This window comes from Plectrocnemia conspersa, unplaced genomic scaffold (assembly GCF_051122295.1).
Source record: "Plectrocnemia conspersa isolate PC_06_02 unplaced genomic scaffold, ASM5112229v1 ptg000003l, whole genome shotgun sequence".
NCBI lineage: Eukaryota > Metazoa > Arthropoda > Insecta > Trichoptera > Polycentropodidae > Plectrocnemia > Plectrocnemia conspersa.
In genome coordinates this window covers 21,685,976-21,705,731 of record NW_028277167.1, presented here as the reverse complement: position 1 = coordinate 21,705,731, position 19,756 = coordinate 21,685,976, and the positions used below count along the sequence as shown (strand labels likewise).

At 30.6% G+C, this 19,756-nt stretch overlaps 3 protein-coding genes across 4 annotated transcripts; 1 reads left to right on the top strand and 2 right to left on the bottom strand.

Moving 5' to 3' along the window:
- The first annotated feature begins 220 nt into the window (after positions 1-220).
- On the top strand, positions 221-6,107 carry Rnb (BTB/POZ domain-containing protein Rnb). Its single transcript, XM_088182061.1, has 13 exons — positions 221-615; positions 672-895; positions 1,853-2,090; positions 2,143-2,311; positions 2,373-2,552; positions 2,654-2,788; positions 2,849-2,952; positions 3,020-3,335; positions 4,007-4,159; positions 4,257-4,452; positions 4,517-4,619; positions 4,689-4,834; positions 4,898-6,107. The coding sequence occupies exons 1-13, from the start codon at positions 349-351 to the stop codon at positions 5,637-5,639; spliced, it is 2,973 nt and encodes a 990-aa protein (XP_088038187.1). The 5' UTR covers positions 221-348; the 3' UTR covers positions 5,640-6,107.
- A 1,941-nt stretch (positions 6,108-8,048) lies between these two features.
- sad (Cytochrome P450 family protein sad) lies at positions 8,049-14,695 on the bottom strand. Of its 2 annotated transcripts, none has more exons than XM_088182062.1 (7): positions 14,377-14,695; positions 13,922-14,322; positions 13,603-13,806; positions 13,398-13,534; positions 12,126-12,332; positions 8,350-8,565; positions 8,049-8,288 (listed from the first exon to the last, which is right to left on the bottom strand). In XM_088182062.1, exons 1-7 carry the CDS (start codon positions 14,541-14,543, stop codon positions 8,163-8,165), a joined length of 1,458 nt encoding a protein of 485 aa, XP_088038188.1. In that variant the 5' UTR covers positions 14,544-14,695; the 3' UTR covers positions 8,049-8,162. The 2 variants fall into 2 exon arrangements, with proteins under 2 accessions (XP_088038188.1, XP_088038189.1); XM_088182063.1 differs by having other exon boundaries at positions 13,398-13,519; positions 14,377-14,613.
- On the bottom strand, positions 8,429-9,759 carry LOC148236949 (cytochrome c oxidase assembly protein COX18, mitochondrial). The gene is made up of 2 exons (XM_088182064.1): positions 8,649-9,759; positions 8,429-8,565 (listed from the first exon to the last, which is right to left on the bottom strand). Exon 1 carries the CDS (start codon positions 9,671-9,673, stop codon positions 8,660-8,662), a length of 1,014 nt encoding a protein of 337 aa, XP_088038190.1. The 5' UTR covers positions 9,674-9,759; the 3' UTR covers positions 8,429-8,565; positions 8,649-8,659.
- Positions 14,696-19,756: the final 5,061 nt, after the last annotated feature.

The window sequence follows — 19,756 nt, the reverse complement described above, 5'->3', positions numbered from 1 at the left end:
AAAACTAAAATATAGTTTTAAAGATATATTTTTCCTCTCGATGTAAACATTTTCATTGTAATTGTAATATTTTTTTAGTATTATTTTTAACCCAGATATTTTGATTTGTAATATTTATTTATTTACATAATGTTTTATATCATCGGTATTATTATTTTATATTTATTTTAGCGATAATTTATGTAACTATAATTTATTAGAAAAAAATTTAATAAGAGGTAGTAACAAAGAGAAGGCCGCCGAAGCCGCCGTGTTAAGACCGCCATCTTTTCGACGAAACAAAAAGTCAAAATCGATTTTAAAAATTGACGTTTTAGGTTAGGAGGGCGGAGTCGCCGCCCCCGTGGGATGTTGTCGCGGGAGGACGGGCGCCTGCGGTCAGCGCTGGCGGCGGCGGAGGCGGCGCGGAAGGCCGGGGGCCGTGGCAGTAGAGCGGCCGCTGAAGCCGCCAAGGGAGCGCTTAAAGGAGGCGGAGCCGTCGCCAGGAGCTGGAGGGCGGCGGGTGGACTCCCCGCGCTCGTCGCCCTCTTGCGACCGCCCTCCTCGACCGCGGCTTTGCCCTCCGCCCTAAGCGCTCTGGCTGACTGCTGTTTAGACTCAGATTGCGCCAAAGAGGTCAGTATTTTATTGAGGAAATCTTTCGTTCGTATGTAATTCCAGTTGCGTTTTAGGTGGGAGAGCTAGGAATAGAACGGGAGTTAGTCAACATGTTGAGCCGTTCGACTGACCGAGACGAAATTGTAAACAGAGTATGTCGCTTGATGGGAAACTTGTCTGCAGAGAAGACTATCGCTGAGAAACTGCATAAAGAGGAAGCGCTGCCGGCTTTGTTGAAAGTCATCGAGAATGCTAAAACTCCGATGCCTACTTTGCTCTTGGCTGTGAGAGCCATCAGGTATTAAATTATCACAACACTATTTATAAGATTCACTCGCTCACTCGCAGCTGATATTAGGTATGAACGAGCGGTAGCCTATAGCGTTGAACAAAATGAACACCCCATGAATAACTCTCTGCAACAAACCTACTTAAAAAAATCATTTATAATCGTATATAAATAAATAAATATTTCTTAAGACTAAATTTGACCTTCGATAATAGGAAAGTAGCGATTGTTATTGTTAAAGCGTCGCTCCTTCGCTGAGATCAATACGATTTTTGTCTGCAGGAAGAATATAATACATCTCAAAATAGTGCTTTAATGGATGGAATAACAGAAGGATAAATTTTGTTTGACTTCTTTTTTTTAATAATTGTGAGAATTCGGATTTTATTCTGTAAAATAATTTAAAATCAATGAGCATGCATGAAAATTATAATAAAATACGCAATAAAATATAGAATTGTTGAAAAAACGATTAAATTTAAACATCTCTAGAGTAGAGGCTATTGCTCCCATCCGCCAGTGCCACAAACTTTGAGGGCTATTCATTAATTTGGCACTAAAAACTCTGAAGGAGAAGTAGTTAAAATTACACATTAAGTTTTGATGGTGAAGAAAGACAAAGAAAGTATTTCTTATAAAATTTCTTAAGCAGCATATATAATAATTTTTCAGAAATTATTGTAATATATATCAAAGATGATAGAGAACCGATTATACTGCAACCGAATAGAGCCTATAAAAAAAAATATTACGGAGGCCGAAATGAAAGAAATACTAGAAGTTGTTCCATTTTATTGTTATGAATTCTACAATATAACAATTTATAGTTTTTGCTTTATGAAAAATATTTTTTTTTAAGTTTCTTTATATTTTTCGTATAATTCCTATTATTTATTCAATCAATATCTTGCTGTTTTATTATTATATTTTTAAGTGCTATTGCTAAAAATGTGTTATTTTTTATAGACTTTTATGGATGGTCGAAAAATACCAAGACGAAATGATATCCAAAAACGTAGTAAAAGCTATAGCGATGCTACTTTCAAAACAATGCGAAGAAGCAAAATTAATTAATTCTACAAACAAAACTATCATCGATGGTAAAAGAGACATAGCATGCAAAAGAAGACGCGATTTATTCAATGGAATCTTAAAATGCTTAGGATATTTTACGGTGCATTCAACATATCGATGTGCAGAGCAGGTATTTATATCATCGATTAATAATTTATTGTTTATCTAATTGTTCAATATAGATTTTAGGTGACGGTCTCGGTTATCATTGTTTGGTTTGTCTAGTTAAATATTATGAATCTTTGGCGCTGCAATGCATCATCAATCTTTGTTATATCGATGAATGTAGACCTCATCTTGGCGCAGCCGGCGCCGTTGAATGTTTAATAGATCTTTTGAAAAATCAATCGGGTATTTAATGAATTAAATATAATAAATGATCTATATGATTTCATAATAAATTTTATTACAGATTGGCCTTTGCCATGGATTAAAGCCTTACGACTCTTATGCAGAGAATCTGTAAACCGTTTAAAGATATTAGAATATGGCGGAATCTCTCTACTGCTGAATGTAGTTAAAGATAAAACTAAACTCAATCGACATTTATATGGTTTACAAGCTTTAACGTCTTTTATATACGACGAATATGGTAATAATATATATATGAAGAGTATAAAAAAGCAAGATTACTTTTATACTCACCTTAAATAATACATTTATATATTACTAACAATTGATTTTATTATTCAGCTATGACAGTAATGGCTAATCTAGGTTTTGTCGAAATAATAACACAGCTATTGAAAGATTATGTAGATACTATGAAATGCGAACATCAATACACAAATGATATTAAAAATTCAGATAGCAAGATCTGTATTAAAGGTATCTTTAATTAATTTAAAGCGTATTGAATCAGTATGTAAATTATACTTTTAATTTTAGACGTAATTGAGAATGATGCTATTGACGACGATAGTATGGATAGTGAATATAAAGATAAGAGTACGGAGGAGTTTATTTGTTTAACTTATAAAAATAAACCAAAGGTTTGTATTTGTATAATTTGATAGTCGCTGAAAACAAATTATTAAATCATTGTTCTTAATTTTTTAGATTACTAATAAGTTGGAAGCGAGTCCTAATAAGAAGGCGAAACGCGAATTGAACCCAAACGATGTGCTAGATTCGAAATGTACATATTGGAACTGTGCGAAGAATTCAACGCCATATCTGAGTCCATTTTCTGACTGTTCCATGAGTCCCGAATATTCGAAGAATACGAAATTATCCAAGCATCTATACTTGAATATAGAATATTCAAATAATGCTAGTTGTAATGATAATGGTCTCGAATCTTTTTCGAGTCCGTCGAGTCCATATTGTACTGGAGTCAGCTTATCACCGAGTAGCATGTCCCAGTTTGACGATGGTAAATATTATTTCAAAAGTATCGTACCTAGTACTATTGTCATCGGAATATCTGAGTTGTTTTATACCGTTTTGTTGCTATTCAAATGAATAAATTTAGATCTGCCTGATAAAATATGGGAAAAAATTATAGGATAATATAAAATCAGTATTCATTAAACAAGACTTATTTACATATATAATTTATCAAATTCTGAAAATTATGAATCATTGCCATAATGTTTTTTATATATTAATACTCACCATTTTCCATAAACTTTTCTGGAAGAAGAATCGATAAGACAATTATCGAGTTCTGCTTTTGATTTACTCGCATAATTGCTAAGTTCTCTAAAACTTGAATGTCCTCCGACTTTCTGGATAATGTTATCAATAATGTTTGAAGTAATTTATATTTTTCTTGAAAAATATAAATTACTTCAAAAAAAAAAGTTCCACGTGGTATTGAAAATAATTTAGTATTAATACAAATTTTTGCACATTAATTTGCTTCATGAATAGTTAGGGATTAAGTTATAACAAGACAGATTATCACCACACTGCTACAAACTATTTACAATAATCCACAATGACTGTTCCATTAACAACCGTCACTATTCTACTAAGAACTAGCACATAAGTATTTTATTATTACTTATTTTTTAATTGATTTATTATCAATATTAATTATAGATTCTTCTGATTCTGAAAAATCTGGACATTACTCTCCTGTGTATAGTGACGAAGAAGAAACGGTTGCTCCATTAGAAAACGATGACTTATCAGAAACGGAAGAAGAGTTCATGACAAATGACAAGTTTCAGTTGAATCCTGAGGCCGATTATGGTAATTTGTTTCTTAGATTAGTTTGAATTAACTGTTGTTGAAATTTTGCTAAATCTTGCTCCAAATAATCCTACATGTATTTAAATAATATTTTTAGAAATCACAGTCGAAGAACAGATACAAACACAGGCAGTTAAATATTTGCTTCTTATTCTGTCTCAATATTCATACACAGCAAAAATTGTACCAACCATGTCATCGTGGGAGCTTATTTATTCCTTAATACATTACATTGAAAAATGTAAACATCCAGCGACTAGTAGAGCTTCGAAAATTCTCTATAGAATTATTAGGTTTGTAATATATTTTTATATAATTCAACCTGAAATGTATATTTAATATAATATTTTATTGCAGTGATGTTATAAATTTTAAAAATTTACTCAGACATTCAATAATCATACATTGTAACATAACTATCGAAAAACCTAAACATTCTAAGTGCAAACAATGCAAACAGGTATTGATTTTTGCTACTTATAATAAGTTTTGTTTTGATAACTATTCAATTTTTATATTTCTATTTTAGATAAATAAATTATTTCATAGAATTACCGACCAGATTTCGACAATCGCAGAATCTGATTATGGCATACAATCAATTATCAACTTCCTGTCTTATGAAGATATTAATGATAAAGATGCGTTGATAGTATCAATGCCGTTTATTATTAAGTATGTATCACAATAATACACTACATATAATTTAACAAAATGTTTAATTAATTATATTTTTAGATCAATGCGACTCCTCAGAAAACTATTCATAGATTACAAAACAATGGAGTTGTTTCTATGCATTTTTTCGGCTCGGAAAAAGCCGTTGAGACTCTGCGTTTCAGCATTGTCTAATCTAGCCACGAGCTTAGAGATCAGAGCTCCGAAACCTGTGATAAACGGATTCAAAGACACAATGCTTTTGGAATATAATCCGACGTTTAATAACAGCGATGAAATCGTCTTCATCTTGGACGATTTGTCTGAGGTACGAGCCGATCAACGTTTACTGTGTAAACATTCAGATTTTTTCTCCGCAATGTTGAAAGGATCCTTCAAAGAAGGGCTGCAGAAAAGTGTGAGACTTCAAAAGGCTACTAAGTGCGGCTTAGAATATTTGTTTGCCCTTTTGGAATTTGGAATTCTCACTAAACAACTCGATACATTCCCTCTTCCGGAAGCGTTATCGACAGCATTAGAAACACTCTTATTAGCTGATAGATTTTTGATTGATAAAGTGAAAAATTTACTGTTTAGTGCAATAGTTCAGTTTAAATTGGACTATATGACAGCCGATCAAGTTTATATTTGGTCTTTAGATGAAGGTATGGGGACTTTATGTGCAGAATCCGTAGCTTATACATTAGTCGGTGATATGAGTGATGATAAAAAATATAGAATTATTTCAACAATCATGGACACGAAATATAAAGATCAGTGGATCGATGACGTCAGACATAGTCTTTTATGCTTCATGGAATAATTTTTTTTTAAATATATATTTGCTAAAGCTTTGTGATTTGATTTATGATATTAAAGTATTATTCTGTTTATTGTATATATAATGAAAAAAAATACAATTGTTTATTTTACGTTTTTGTTGCAATGTTTTAATTATATTTTTATAAATTTGGGGAAATCTTATAATGTATAATATTTGTAATGTGTCACTCCATTGAATGCATGTGTATTTATATTGTACTCCAAATGACTCTTGTATGTATTATTGTACTACATAATATGTCAAATCGTCTATATCCAAAAGTGTGAATATCTGAAGTATTTTTACATAATCGACTATTATTATTTTCAAAATACATGTTTTGTTTACTTAAATGCTTATAAATAACTTTTTAAAGACTGAATTATTTTACGATGTTCTTTACTATGACTAACTGAAATGAAATGTTTACTTTGATTTTATCTTTGTATTTAGTATATTATCGAAAAATGCAGCTCATAACTGTTTTTTACTACATTTTTATATGTATGTATATGATGAAAAATAATATACACATTTTATTAAATATTTAAAAAAAATATGTGTATTTAATTTATTAATGGTGTCAAATTTCTGATGATCTCAAGCAATTTCAAATGCTAATATTTTATGAATTTCGAGTTCTATAGAAAAATAAAAAAAAACATTTTAATAAATGTATGATTTCAAGGTCATATCACCATTGTAATGGGGACATGGGCAAAATATAAGATAATTTGTGAATGCTACAAAATAAAAGATAACGATAGCTTATTGGACTTTTAATTGATCTGATCATATAAGTGTGTTATGTTATTAGTATTGATTTTTTATATCAAAACTTACATTCTGCTGTAAAAGGTCCAAAGGTAGCCATTTAATTGATATTATTTTTCAATATAAATTAAATACATCAAATGTTTGATTAATCTTATATATAATTGTTCTAAGCCGTCGCTTCCACTTCTGGAGGCGTGCGGCTTAAAATGAAACGTTCTATGCTTAATCTTCTACTCTATAAAGGCCTTTCCAAACAGAGAGCGAAGCGAAGGCGTGGCGAAAACTTACATTCTGCTGTAAAAGGTCCAAAGGTAGCCATTTAATTGATATTATTTTTCAATATAAATTAAATACATCAAATGTTTGATTAATCTTATATATAATTGTTCTAAGCCGTCGCTTCCACTTCTGGAGGCGTGCGGCTTAAAATGAAACGTTCTATGCTTAATCTTCTACTCTATAAAGGCCTTTCCAAACAGAGCGAAGCGAAGGCGTGGCGAAAGCGAACCGAAGCGTGAGCAATGCGAAGACGTCACACTAGACGCGTGGACATAGTGAAGCGAAAGCGTGACGATATTTTATTTTTGACTGTTTTATTATTAAAAAATAAGAAAAAGGGCAAAGAATTTGGGTACACGACATAAATAAAGCCCGGGAAGACTATGGAGAGTATCATAGGTTCCATAATTGACTCTTATGAAGACCGATTTTACACTTATTTTCGTATGTCTAACGAATGGTTTGTAAACAATCACAACCGGCACGCTTCGCCGCAAAAACGCCCCGGAACGCTTCGCGTTCGCTTTCTGTGTGACGAGACTCGAAGGGCTCGGTGTATTACAAAATAAAAACGCCTCGCTTCGCTCTGTTTGGAAAGGCCTTAAATCGTATTGCTTTGTATGAACGGTGTATATAATAATACACGTAAACAAAGGAAATATATTTAATTATAATAATAAAAATAAAAATTCAGTTAGCTCATTGATTTTCAAGCCACCACCGGTAATGCATTCTGTTGTTTCGACCAATAAAAAATAAGCATTCAAATATAAAACAAGATGGTCGACAGTAACGTGACAGCACTTTTAAATAATTATTATTTATTAGCAAAATTTTGCTATGCGACAATAATTTTCATTAATTCGTCATTTGACAATATAAATAATCGGATTTCAAATTAAGTAGGTGTGTTATAACTATGAAAATGAAATATGTACATAATGTGTTGAGGATTAGAAGAATACGTTGATTAAACTATATAAACAATATTTGGGCTTCCGAGGCCGAAAAGTGAGTTTTTCCTTTTATAATATATAAACATTATCATAGCTTCCGATTTAATGCACATATACGTTAAATTTGACTTAACCAGGTATGTTTTAAACGTGAACATGTAATATATACTTAGTACATATGAAGATTAAGGTTAATGTCGATCAAACCATATAAATGCTAATAAAACGTATTTTTTTATCTATTCATATTTGGGGATACTATCTTTTACTATCTAAGAGTGGCTTATTTTTAATTCCGATGTGGCAAAATATGTATTATATGTATACGTCAAGGTTTTTAGTTTGTATCCTACTCACTCTTACACATATTTAAATAAAAATTAAGACTTGATTGCAATCTAAATATTTTTTATTTATTATACATTCGAATAAATAATTATTAAATAAATTAAATCAATTATAAAAGCATTTTAAAATTATTGATCACAGTATAAAAATATATGATATAATATTAATTAAAATTATTAACGTGGGGCTTAATTAGGATTTTGATTGGAGTTTTCGGTTTCAACACCAACTGTAGTGTATCTTCCACGGGTGACTTGTTCAACAGTTCCAGATCAAAGTTCGACATAACCTACAAATTGTTATTATTATAAAAATAAAATCTATCTTAATTATGAATATGTAATCAATACCTTTGAGATGACTTCTTTCATTTGAACCATAGCAACTTTGCGACCGATGCAAGATCTTGCACCTACAGCGAAAGGAATTGACGCATAAGGACAGGTAACTGTCTCTAGACTTTGAAGCTGTTGGTTTCTGCTCCATCTATTCGGACTGAATGTCAACGGATTGGTAAAGTTTTCTTTGTCGCGACTGCATGTATATAGCGACATCACTATGAGTGTCTATTGAACAAATAAATAAATACAAAATAAATATTAATAAACAATTTATTCAATCTATAATATAAGTACATGAATATATATACATATGTGTCATCTATTTCTCATTTCTTCTTAATTTGATAACTAAATTATTCAATCTTTCCTCAGCGTTTTTCAATATATTTTGATAAGGATTTTCAACTTCAAATGAAGATTTTGGTATTCGTAGAAATCTTTTCACGTTCGGTGACATTAAGACTAGATTTTGAAATAATCCGAAAGTGCTGGAGGTCAACCAATATAGTGCAAGTCCGGAAGGTACATACATAGCTATGGGAACCATTAGAACGGAAATAACTCTGAGTCCGTTAGTCAACCATCTTTGAAGCTTATTCGGATTATGCAATCTCATCAAAGTTTGCATTTCAATTATAGACAAATTGACGATTCCCAACATGATCGGCATGATCCATAAATGATCGACTTGCGTCAAGTTTGTAAACCACCCTAAACCTTCTACGCACAACTCGTTGTGTGTTACCAGTGCATCGGCGTTGTAATACGGACGCATATCGATCAAATTTCTGATTGAAAACGACAGCGATATCCAAATCGGTATTTGAAAAATCACTAGCATGAATCCTTTCAAAGGATGGCAATTATCTCTGATGATTAAAGCGTTCCACTGTTTCTTCATGTTAACTTTGAAAAATACATGAGCTTGCATCTCTGTCATATTATACTTTTTCTCAGCATATTTGGTTTCGGCTGCGACTTGATTAGCTATTCCGCTTACCTCCTTCTTTATATTCTCCAGTCTAGCCAGAACGGTAAATTGGTGGGCTGCTAAGGGAAATGTAACCAGAGATCTAATCAAAACGGTTCCGGTTATGATCGTCGCCCACCACGGCATTCCGGTCATACTGTGGATATTTAAGAGGCACTCTTGACAACTAGTAACAATGCTACTTTCAGAGATATATGTGTACAATCCTAGCTCTGGTCTTGTGTTATAAAATTTTGGGCGAACGTTGAATGGTTCGTTGTAGTTTGATGATAGAATTTGAGAGGTGCGTTGAAAATTGCTCCATTTTATCCTTTGACACGTTAATCTCGTTAATGAAATCATACCGGGATTAACTTCGAGGGAATGACATAAATATAACCTCAATATCAATTTGACAGATGATTTTGGTCCAAAATTTTGAGCATGTATTTTTAAATATTACAACAATAAATCAACTTATAAAACGTACTATCTTAATTTGACATATTAAACTGCATACAAATACATTATTAAAATAAAATAGTTATATTTTAATGAAATAATTTTAAATTGGAAAATATTTTTTTTTCATTGTGTAACGCTTTTGATCTTTGTTTACCATATAGATAACATAACATAATACACGTATGTATATGTAAAATTAAATGACAATTTTAACTGTATCATTAGTTTTTCTCTATATGTGTATTCTGGTAGCAAAATATAAATATTAAAATAATTAAAATTTTTGGAGTTAATGAGGATTCAATGGACATAAATATAATTACATAAAAAGTTTAGAATCCATCATGATGACGTGACGTCAGTCTAGACTCTAAACTCTAGAAAAATTATATACTAGAAAAAAAAACATACCAGAAAGAGTTCCTCAATTATAGGTTTACACAAATAGAAGAAAAATTAATAATGAAACTGTAGAGTTTGAAAATAATAATTGCAGAATTTAAAAAGAGTCAATTGAAGAAATACATAAATTAACAAGGATAATTTGCGCCCTTGTCTGTCTTTCAAATCGCAGGAGCATTTTATAAATTTGGATATGTCTGTTAAAGGACAAAAACTGGACAGCAACTTGAGAGGTACGTTTAATAAGCATTTGGCATTCAAAGATGGCTTTCAAGTAAACTGGTTGATTGCTTGAAACAAAAACATATACTATTGCTAAGGAGTTGGTTAAGCCTGTAGTTTTGAAAATATATAAGATTATGTGTAGTTGGAAAGAAGCCACGAAACTAAATTCTGTGCATTTGTTAGCAAAAATTATAGAAAAAAGAATTTCGATTTTAGTAAAAAATGTGGGAAAAAATGAGTTTTTCTCAATAATATAGAGTAGGTGAGTAATTAAAGAGGATAGTTGTTTTGATGTTAATGAATACTTAATTCAAAGTGAGAAAACTGTATTACTGTGTCTATTGATGGAGCTCTAGCTATGTTGGGTCATGTTAGTAGTTTTTCGGCTTTGGCGAGAAAGAATAATCTCAAAATTAAAGCTCACCATTGTATAATCCATCACCAGACACGCTTGTGAAACATTTGAAATTTGTACTGGAAGCCATCATGCATGATGATTGTCAATGTTGTCAATGTTGTCAATGTTGTCATGATGATGTCAAGGTTGTCAGTGTTGTCAAAGGACACTAAACACGTGACTATTTCGTAAATTGTGTAAAGATGATGAGACGGAATATACTGACCTACATTATAATACAGAAGTTTGGTGGCATTCACTTGGAATTGTTTTGAACCGAGTATGGACTCTCAAAACTGAACTTAATTTTTTTATGGTAGATTACAAACATGTTCAAATTTTTTAAACTATTCACATATTGCATATTTCACTGATATTTGTTTATATGTGTAAGTATGTGTTTATAAAAGTATAGTATTAGAACACAGCAGAGCTTGGATAACAGAGGGAGTCGAAAAAAAATGCCAGATCTGTCATACATATCTCAGCTGGGAAAATCTTTATTAGGTTATAAGGATGTACTAACACCTACATATAATGCTGAAGATTGCAAAATCACACTTCTAATTTATCACAGCAAAAACTCAAGGGCCTAAAAGAATATTTCCAAAACATTTCTATCTATTATATTAAAATCTAATCGAAAAGAAAGACATTTTTGAAGATTGGTTTCGTCCCTATTTTATGCAAGAAAATTTAAATGTAACGAATGTGTAACGAATGAAATAAGCTCACTCAAGAAAATGAGTAACGAAGTTCTGATGGAACTTGAGGACCAGAAAAAAAGATCGAGATCGAAAATGCTTGCGAAAGTGTCAAAAACAGTGAATGGTAATAACACATTCTATATATTAATATATGAAAAAATAATGGAGTTACAAGGCAAGCAATACATATATTTAAGTACAAACTAAATATTTGAATAAGCAGTTTGTACTTAAATGTACGTATACATGTTTTTTTATAATATGTACTTAGGTGAATAAATAATAATTTCTTTTACGTTTTGCAGGGTCATTTTAACTAACCGTATTATATCAATTTTATTCGAATTTAAGCTTCTTCCTTTTAGGCTATTCGTCTCGAATTTGTTAATATTTTATTACATTCTAGATTCGTTCTTCAAATGCCCTTTATTTGTATAAAGCAATTCTAATCTCTCAGGTACGTAATCAAATTTGTGAATGAATTAAAAATAAAAATAGAATGTATGTTTGGTTAAATATTTTTTTATACAAACGTGTTTTTTATCTATGTGTAATAGGTCAAGCAAACATAAGCAATTATATTTTTTTAATTGTTAATATAAGTATCAAATTTACTTACCCCGGCTGGCATTCTATATCCGGCTAATTCACTATCAGTGTGAAGAAATCTCGTCAGAAAAGGTGCAGCCGGATACAGTCTCATGGTTTCTTTTATAATGTTGTTAACAAATCTATCTGCACTTTTTGAGGATTGAGCTCGGTATTGATCGACGATGTGTGGATTAGAAGAGAGCAAATATAAAGCCCATTGTGTTGTAAAAGACGTCTGCAAAATAAAATTATTAGTCAGTATTCAAGTTGTAGTCCGACCGATTTTACAATACCGAAATACCGGCATCTTCTAGAAAGAAATACTGATAATATGTTATGCAAAGTTTGGAAATATTATATTTAGAGTTCATGACATAATTAGAGTATTTATCAATCGCTAAATATTGATACAAAACAGCAAGTAAAACATATAACAAGTAAACAGATTCGCTAAACCTTTATAGAATAAAGATTTTACTTTCCTCTGATAATCATGATATACTTTGTCAACAATGTGTGTATCAAGCAAATAATAAACACAACATTTTCATTATCAGTGGGATGTTAAATTAAAATTAAATGAATTATAAAGGCTTATCTCATTATATTACAAAGCCAATTCGCCCACAAGATTTAAGTTCTAAAACAAGTATCCGCAGAGATAAAATAGCGGTGTTTTGCATATGATTCATTTTGAGGGCCTTGAACCAAAATGTTTAGAAACTTTTATGGGGTTTTCATACTGAATTTCGTCCCTACTCTTTGCTTGGGATTATTAATTCATATATACCGGAAACGACTTTTAACAATTAAATAGAAATCGCGAAGACGATAATGGCTCTGTCGTCTATGACGAAATTCATGAAACCTCACGCGAATGAAAAATCGTACTGAACATCCACGATTGCACAATAAGCGCAAATTTTTAAATGTTGCCAAATATGGACAGAGCATCTACTCACACAAGTAAAGCATACAAGGGGATCTTTTAATAAAAAAATGTTAAATCAAAATCTTTCATATCATGTAAACACACGATTATTATATAATACAATTTGTGTTTACATAAATACTTTCATATTTATATAAACACACGTTTATTATATAATACTGTAAATACAAATAATAAAATTGTGAGCAAGATACCATATTTAAACATTTTAATACAATGATTAAAATTGTAGAAAAAACAATATTAATAAACTATTTTTACAACTCATAACATACAACTTAGGTTACTTTTTTATCTAATTTCTATACGCCTTGTTTATATACTAACTGAATTTAATAATATACTAACCGTATCTCCTGCAGCTATTATTAAATCGATAAGAATCCGATTAACCATTTCTTGATTTAAACCTTCACCCAACATCTTAGAAAAGAGTCCATCACCTTGATCGCTCAAGTTGTATATTCCTTCTACTAGTTTTTTCCCTGAAGATGATTAGATTTAAAATATTATGAATTGAGCTTATATAGAATTTATATTATGAGTAGATCACCTAACATTAGACTATCGTTCACAGCATTCACGAAACCGCGCCAAACCGGAAGATTCAACTTTTCATAAAAGTTTGCCGGCATCACGTACATATTGGATGTGTACAAAAAAATCTTATGTACCTTATCGGCAAATTGCATCAATAAATTCTCAAATTTTTCTCTCGAATCATTATAAGCTGACCCCAAAGTGAGAGCAAGTATTGCTACACAAAAAAGATGATAATTTTCGGCGATAAAACATAAAAATAAACATACATTATGCTTATCGTATCGAGTGACATAAGCACAGAGTATTGATTAAATGCATTTTTCACATACCATCCAGTGAGACTCGGTACAGCTCAAGTTCCAAGTTTGGAGTAAATTCTATCGTTGAACTTCGCACTTTCCACTTCTTGATAAAATCATCAGCAGCCATAGAAATAGGAGCTCCGATCCAACTATCACACTCACTGCTCAATAAAAGCTTATTCAAGATTCTTCTATAATGAAGCCATTCATCTCCGCTCATGAAGAACAGTCCTCGCTTGCAATCGTATTTTTCATTATAGACAATCCACGGCTGCGGAAGAATATGATCTGGACACTTTCCTTCCAATCGTGTAAACACAGTTCTCATTATTTCAGGATCTGAGACGAAAATAGCATCAACTGGTCCTACAGATTCTCTAAATAAAGGACCTAATTCTTTATGACGCTTGTCTATATACTTGTGCAATCTAAAAAATATTATTATAAGTAACTAATAAATATAGTTTATTGTAAAGTCTTACCTTGGTGATGATCCAGCTGCCATCAGAGATAAAACGGTACCTATGAAAGGTATACCCCTGGGCCTTGGTATGTCTTGAAGGTTCGTCACTAGTTTCGATTCTACGCCGGTACACATGTATTTAGATAACACTCTAGGTATCTGCTTTGAAAGCATTTTAGAAAGCATCTTTATAAAAGATTAAATTGATCCGGGTAACGAACGATCCGAGCAGTTTAATCAAATGCTCAATACAGAGTGACAGAAATCTCAATCACCTAGTATATGCTGCATCGTATATCAGAGAACGACCATGGAGGGTGCGTGATTTTTTATTAATTGATTATTAAATTAAATAATAATTTATTTTAAGTGGATACACGTGTACGCGTTATACACGCATGTGTAAATAATGTTAATGTATTCACAATAAAAAATTGTAAACAAATTGGTATTATAAATTTAGGCATAATAAAAACTAGTAGTCCTATGAAAATGTTATATACTAATAATATATGCAATCTATATTGTTTTTGTGATCTAAAAAAATATTAACAAAAACAACATGTCTTGAAATTCGCAACCAAAATAAATAGCACCTGTTTAAACCGTATGAATTGTATTTACGTTTTTTAATCATGGTAATGTGTGTTTAATTGAATACTATATTTGTATACGTGTATCTGAGAGTCAGTCAAATAATGAACTACTTCTTACATTATACCTAATCTTAAAATATAAATAAAAATTATATACATATGTATAACTGTAATAAATCATGTCATATATTCATAAAATTAAATAAAGTAAACACAAACACATAAAACGACTTCGTAGAATAATAAAGGGTGATGATGATAATTGTAGAACAATTTTTAGGTAACTAAATTGAGCCAGTATGTAAAGGTTGATCCAATTTCAGTTTCTGAACTTTAAAAAACATACATATTTAGATTTTTTTATTAATGGAACATTTTATATATTTAAATATTTATGAAAAATAGTATCAATTAAATAGCCACCGCTGGACCTTTTGCAGCAGCCGATCCTTTCGGTGATTTTTCGTACATTTCGGGCGGTATCTCGGCTATAACTTGCCGGATGTTGGTTTTTAGGTGCTCCAGCGTTTCGGTTTGTTGGCGTAGATACAACTCTTGGCGTAACCTCACAAAAAATTTAACGACGTTAAATCGCATGATCTTGGCCTCCAGTTGATGTCACCAAAATGTGAAATAATGCGACCTTTTGCAGCAGCCTTTTGCGTTCATTTTAGGTGGTATCTCAGTTATAATTTGGTTTTTAGGTGCTCCAACGTTTCAAATTTGTCACAAATAAATCCAACGGTGTTTAGTCGCATCGTCTTGGCAGCCGTCTTATTAGAACCACGAGTATTACACATCAATATCCTTGATTTCGCGGCAAAAAAAAAAAGCTCCTATAGCGCTCACCATTGACTGTTACAGTCCGACATTTATCGTTTTCAAAAAAGCAAGGCCTAATGACACTGCCTGACCACAATGCGCACCTAACAGTCTTGTAATAGTCTATTTTGCTTTGAAAAATCAGCATCAATTTGCTGCGGCTCTAATACCCAATCTGTGTAAATTCTTGTGTTATCTGAATTTTATACGGTCCAGGTGCAAAATGCATTAGAGGGAGTCTTATTTACAGTGCTGCCAACATAGGAAACTCGACTTGGATCACCTGTATAAATGGTTGGATGATTGTCTATGAAGATGAAATTGTATGATCTGACTGTTGGTCAAGTGTTAAAATCTCTTTGCATTTATTGTACCCAAGTGAAAACAAAATTTCTATTACTGTATGAAAATTAACTTTAAACTAAATTATCATTTACCTGGACTCTCTAATGTAGCTGAACTGATTGTAAATGGATTCAAAGCGTTCGTGTGATAGGTAGCCTAAGAAATACAATACATATTAACAAAATCGGTTTAAGCGTCCAGAAGAATTTGGATTGATTCGGCTATGTACGTGTCTAACAGCTATAAACAAAATAAGACATTTGCCACTGGTATTTTTTTTCTATTGAGTTTAACAGATACATAAAAAAATTAAAAGCTTTTCCGATTCTCATATTTATGAGGTGTATATATAAATCATATTTCTGCCTAGATAACATTCAAATTAAAGAAATATGCTATGCTTACAATTTCATAAAATAATATTACATATAAGATACGAGTCCTCCTTTGTCCTCTCATAAATCCTGATCCCACCTCGACCCTATTTATATCGTATATTCAAATAATCAAAACGTTTTTGGAAGGTTGTTTTGAAGATCTGTAAACGATTTGAAATTCTGATTCACTCCGAGATAGATCCATGAACTTGGTCATTTAGTTTACAAATGTGCTCTCAACATGCATCGAGATCGTGTTTTTAAAACATTTCCTATTGAGGTGTAGATATAAACAATCGAAATCTTGTAAACACGTGTAACATATAACGGCTCTTTATTATTTTAAATTTTATTTGTATTTTTTGTATATAAAACAAATGTTGATGACCATTGGAGATTATTTATCAACTAGAGATAATACAATCAGCATAATCTTCTGATGTTTAATTCAATGACTGATATATTATAATATACTAATAGTAAAAAGGTTAGTATATCTGTAGAGTGTTTTATTGTTGTATTCTAGTGATAAAAATATTAAAAAACACTATGTACTTTGGGGCATATCAAAATTAGATTTTCCAAGATACAGGAAATCTATTTGACCTTATTTATTTATGACGTTGACGTCGCTGTATTGTTTTACATATTAGATTTTGATATAAGCATGTACAATGTATGTGTGTACATGTTAGCCCAAAATATTAATTGAAAATTCTATAGAAAATAAATACAAAAATCAGAATAGCTGCCAAATAAAAAAGTGATTTTTAATTATAATAAAGCATTAAGCAAAGGTTATAAAATATGTATAACTAGATTTATCTATTAACAGTTGGAGGTTTGAGAATAAGAAAAATGTTTAGATTTTTTGGGTCATCCTGTATGTGTATAAGATACCTTGTTTTATGGTTGTTTTGCTTACAAGATAAACATTTAGGAATTTTAATAGATTGTGATTGGTGTCACAAAAAATAAACTTCTGAGTAATGTAAGTATGAATTTAGTTTTTTTTAAATAATAAATTACAGTTATATGTACATTTTTTAAAGTACAAGTATTTGATAATGTTTAGATATCTTTGAATAATTAATGAGTTGTTTAAGTACATCACAGGTGATTTTATTTGCGACTCTTTTCAGTCAACTAAAATGTTTAATTCAACATTCAACGTTCAACAATAAACAATTTAAAATACACGTGCCGTTTTTTAGATAAAAAAAAAACAAATCGAATGCAAAAAGACATACTTTGTTGAGCTGTTAAAAACTAATCATGCGAACTATTTTCAATTATTTTTTTTATTTTATAAAAAATAATTTAATATTTTTTTAACCGTTAAACTATAAAAAAAGTTATTTTAATGCTATTCATAGAGTAAATATTATATAAAAAGAATCTGGAGAATATTAATTTAAAGTTTGAATTTCCTTATAGCCAAAAAACTATTTTTTTCAGAACCTTTCTTTAATAAACCCCGTCACTGATTTATTCTCTAACAGTTTTTTTAAAATCGAGTTTATTGTATTGCGGTACTTTCACCACACAAATGACTGTTGGAAATTTAACTAAAACGTGGCTATATTTAAACTAAATTATCGCATGTGTGCCTCTAAAGTATCTATAACAAACTACAATATATGGTTTATGTAAAAGTTTTCTATTTTAAATACTAGCTCCGTGCTCTTTACCTTAAGAGCGATGTCCAGTAATATTATCAATAACACTTAATATGATGAACTTGTCTTTCCAGAAGGCCAACTGTAAGACGGAATTAGCTGTTTGTCATCAAGAATTGGTTTGAGGTGTTAAATAAGTAGTTTCCCAAATAACTCAAAAATAACTTCAAGAATCAATATTAACCTATGTATGTATATACATATATAAAGTGACATTTTCTGTCTGTTTTCTTGTTTTTTTATTCATAATTCCATCAGCTATCTTGTATTGCTTAGGTGCATGTTTCAGCCTAAAGGCAGCACTGTAAAGAAAAAATATATAAAATAAACAGCTTAATGTATAATTTTTCGCATTTTATAAATTTTTTGTCTATGTTTAAATTTGAGTTTGGTTTTAAAATGATGTACAATACTTGTAAAATAATTTAAAGCTGCAATTGCGGTAAATCATTTAAATGGTTCTCTCACCATTGATTGCGTGAATTACTAAATTATGGACTAAAAATATTAAGAATTCCTCAATAGACTTTTATAGAGCATTTTATATTTTACCTAAAATAACACTGAAATTGTCTGTGTCATATCCGATAAGTTTAAATGCAAATATTTTCCTCTAAAACCATGGTTTTCGAAAACCGTAATTAAAGATACTGAATTTATTTCTAATGTTCCTTTTAACTTAAATTTCCTGTGTTCAGTGTTCCTTTATCATTAGCAAGTTTTTTGGCTCAAACTATTGTTATCGGTTTTTCATTTAACATTGAAAAAAATAATCTTTTGGGTGCTCATGTTCGCGCGATTTATTTTTTTCTGAAAAAGTAAGCCATTACATTTCAAACAATTTTCATAACAGCAATAAATATAAATCGTTGAAAATTGAATGCACAATGTCTAACATAGACTATTCATATTTGCTTATAATTAAAAAAAAAAAACAATTGTTGATTATATTTATTTATTTATTGTAAATTTTTCGTTGCATTATAACAGGTGTTAGTCCATTGGGTTATAACAGGGTAAACTCAATGAATAACTGCTAAGTAGTGAGATAGCAAAAAATACAGTTTACAATCGATAGATGTCACTATGCACGACTTAACTCGATAACTTATTTATTATTATGTTATAGAAAAATCTTTGAAACCGTAATCTCTGATGATCGATTAAAATTAAAATTCTCTATCTCCCAGACATGAAAAAAATTGGAGTTCACCATGGTTTATATAGGATTTGAAGTCAATAAAGTATTATTTACCGACGTATATCACTGATCTGCTGTGCAGGTTTTGTTTTAGTTTGTTCCACTTTTAAAAAACACTGTAACCATAAATATATACAAAAAAAAAAAATTTTCGGAAAGATGAAAAACCTCTTGATATTTTTAAAAACTATACATATTTTCTGTTAAGTTTTAAGGATAATAAATTTGTGTAAATTGCAATACTAATTTCTAGATCGTGCTTAAATCTAAAAACTTAAAATTTAAAAAATTTGCACCTCTGAAAATTTTCTCGATATTGCTTTATTAAATTGTTTATTTAATTAACGATTACTTAAAATATTTATTAGCTAACAATATT

Coding starts and splice junctions, on each gene's coding strand:
- Rnb (XM_088182061.1), top strand. CDS start 349: ATGTTGTCGCGGGAGGACGGGCGCCTGCGGTCAGCGCTGGCGGCGGCG. Junction 896..1,852: donor TTGGCTGTGAGAGCCATCAG/GTATTAAATTAT, acceptor TATTTTTTATAG/ACTTTTATGGATGGTCGAAA. Junction 4,160..4,256: donor GAATCCTGAGGCCGATTATG/GTAATTTGTTTC, acceptor TAATATTTTTAG/AAATCACAGTCGAAGAACAG.
- LOC148236949 (XM_088182064.1), bottom strand. CDS start 9,673: ATGATTTCATTAACGAGATTAACGTGTCAAAGGATAAAATGGAGCAAT.
- sad (XM_088182062.1), bottom strand. CDS start 14,543: ATGCTTTCTAAAATGCTTTCAAAGCAGATACCTAGAGTGTTATCTAAA. Junction 8,566..12,125: donor GATATAGAATGCCAGCCGGG/GTAAGTAAATTT, acceptor TTTGTTCAATAG/ACACTCATAGTGATGTCGCT. Junction 8,289..8,349: donor TGAAAGAAGTCATCTCAAAG/GTATTGATTACA, acceptor AACAATTTGTAG/GTTATGTCGAACTTTGATCT.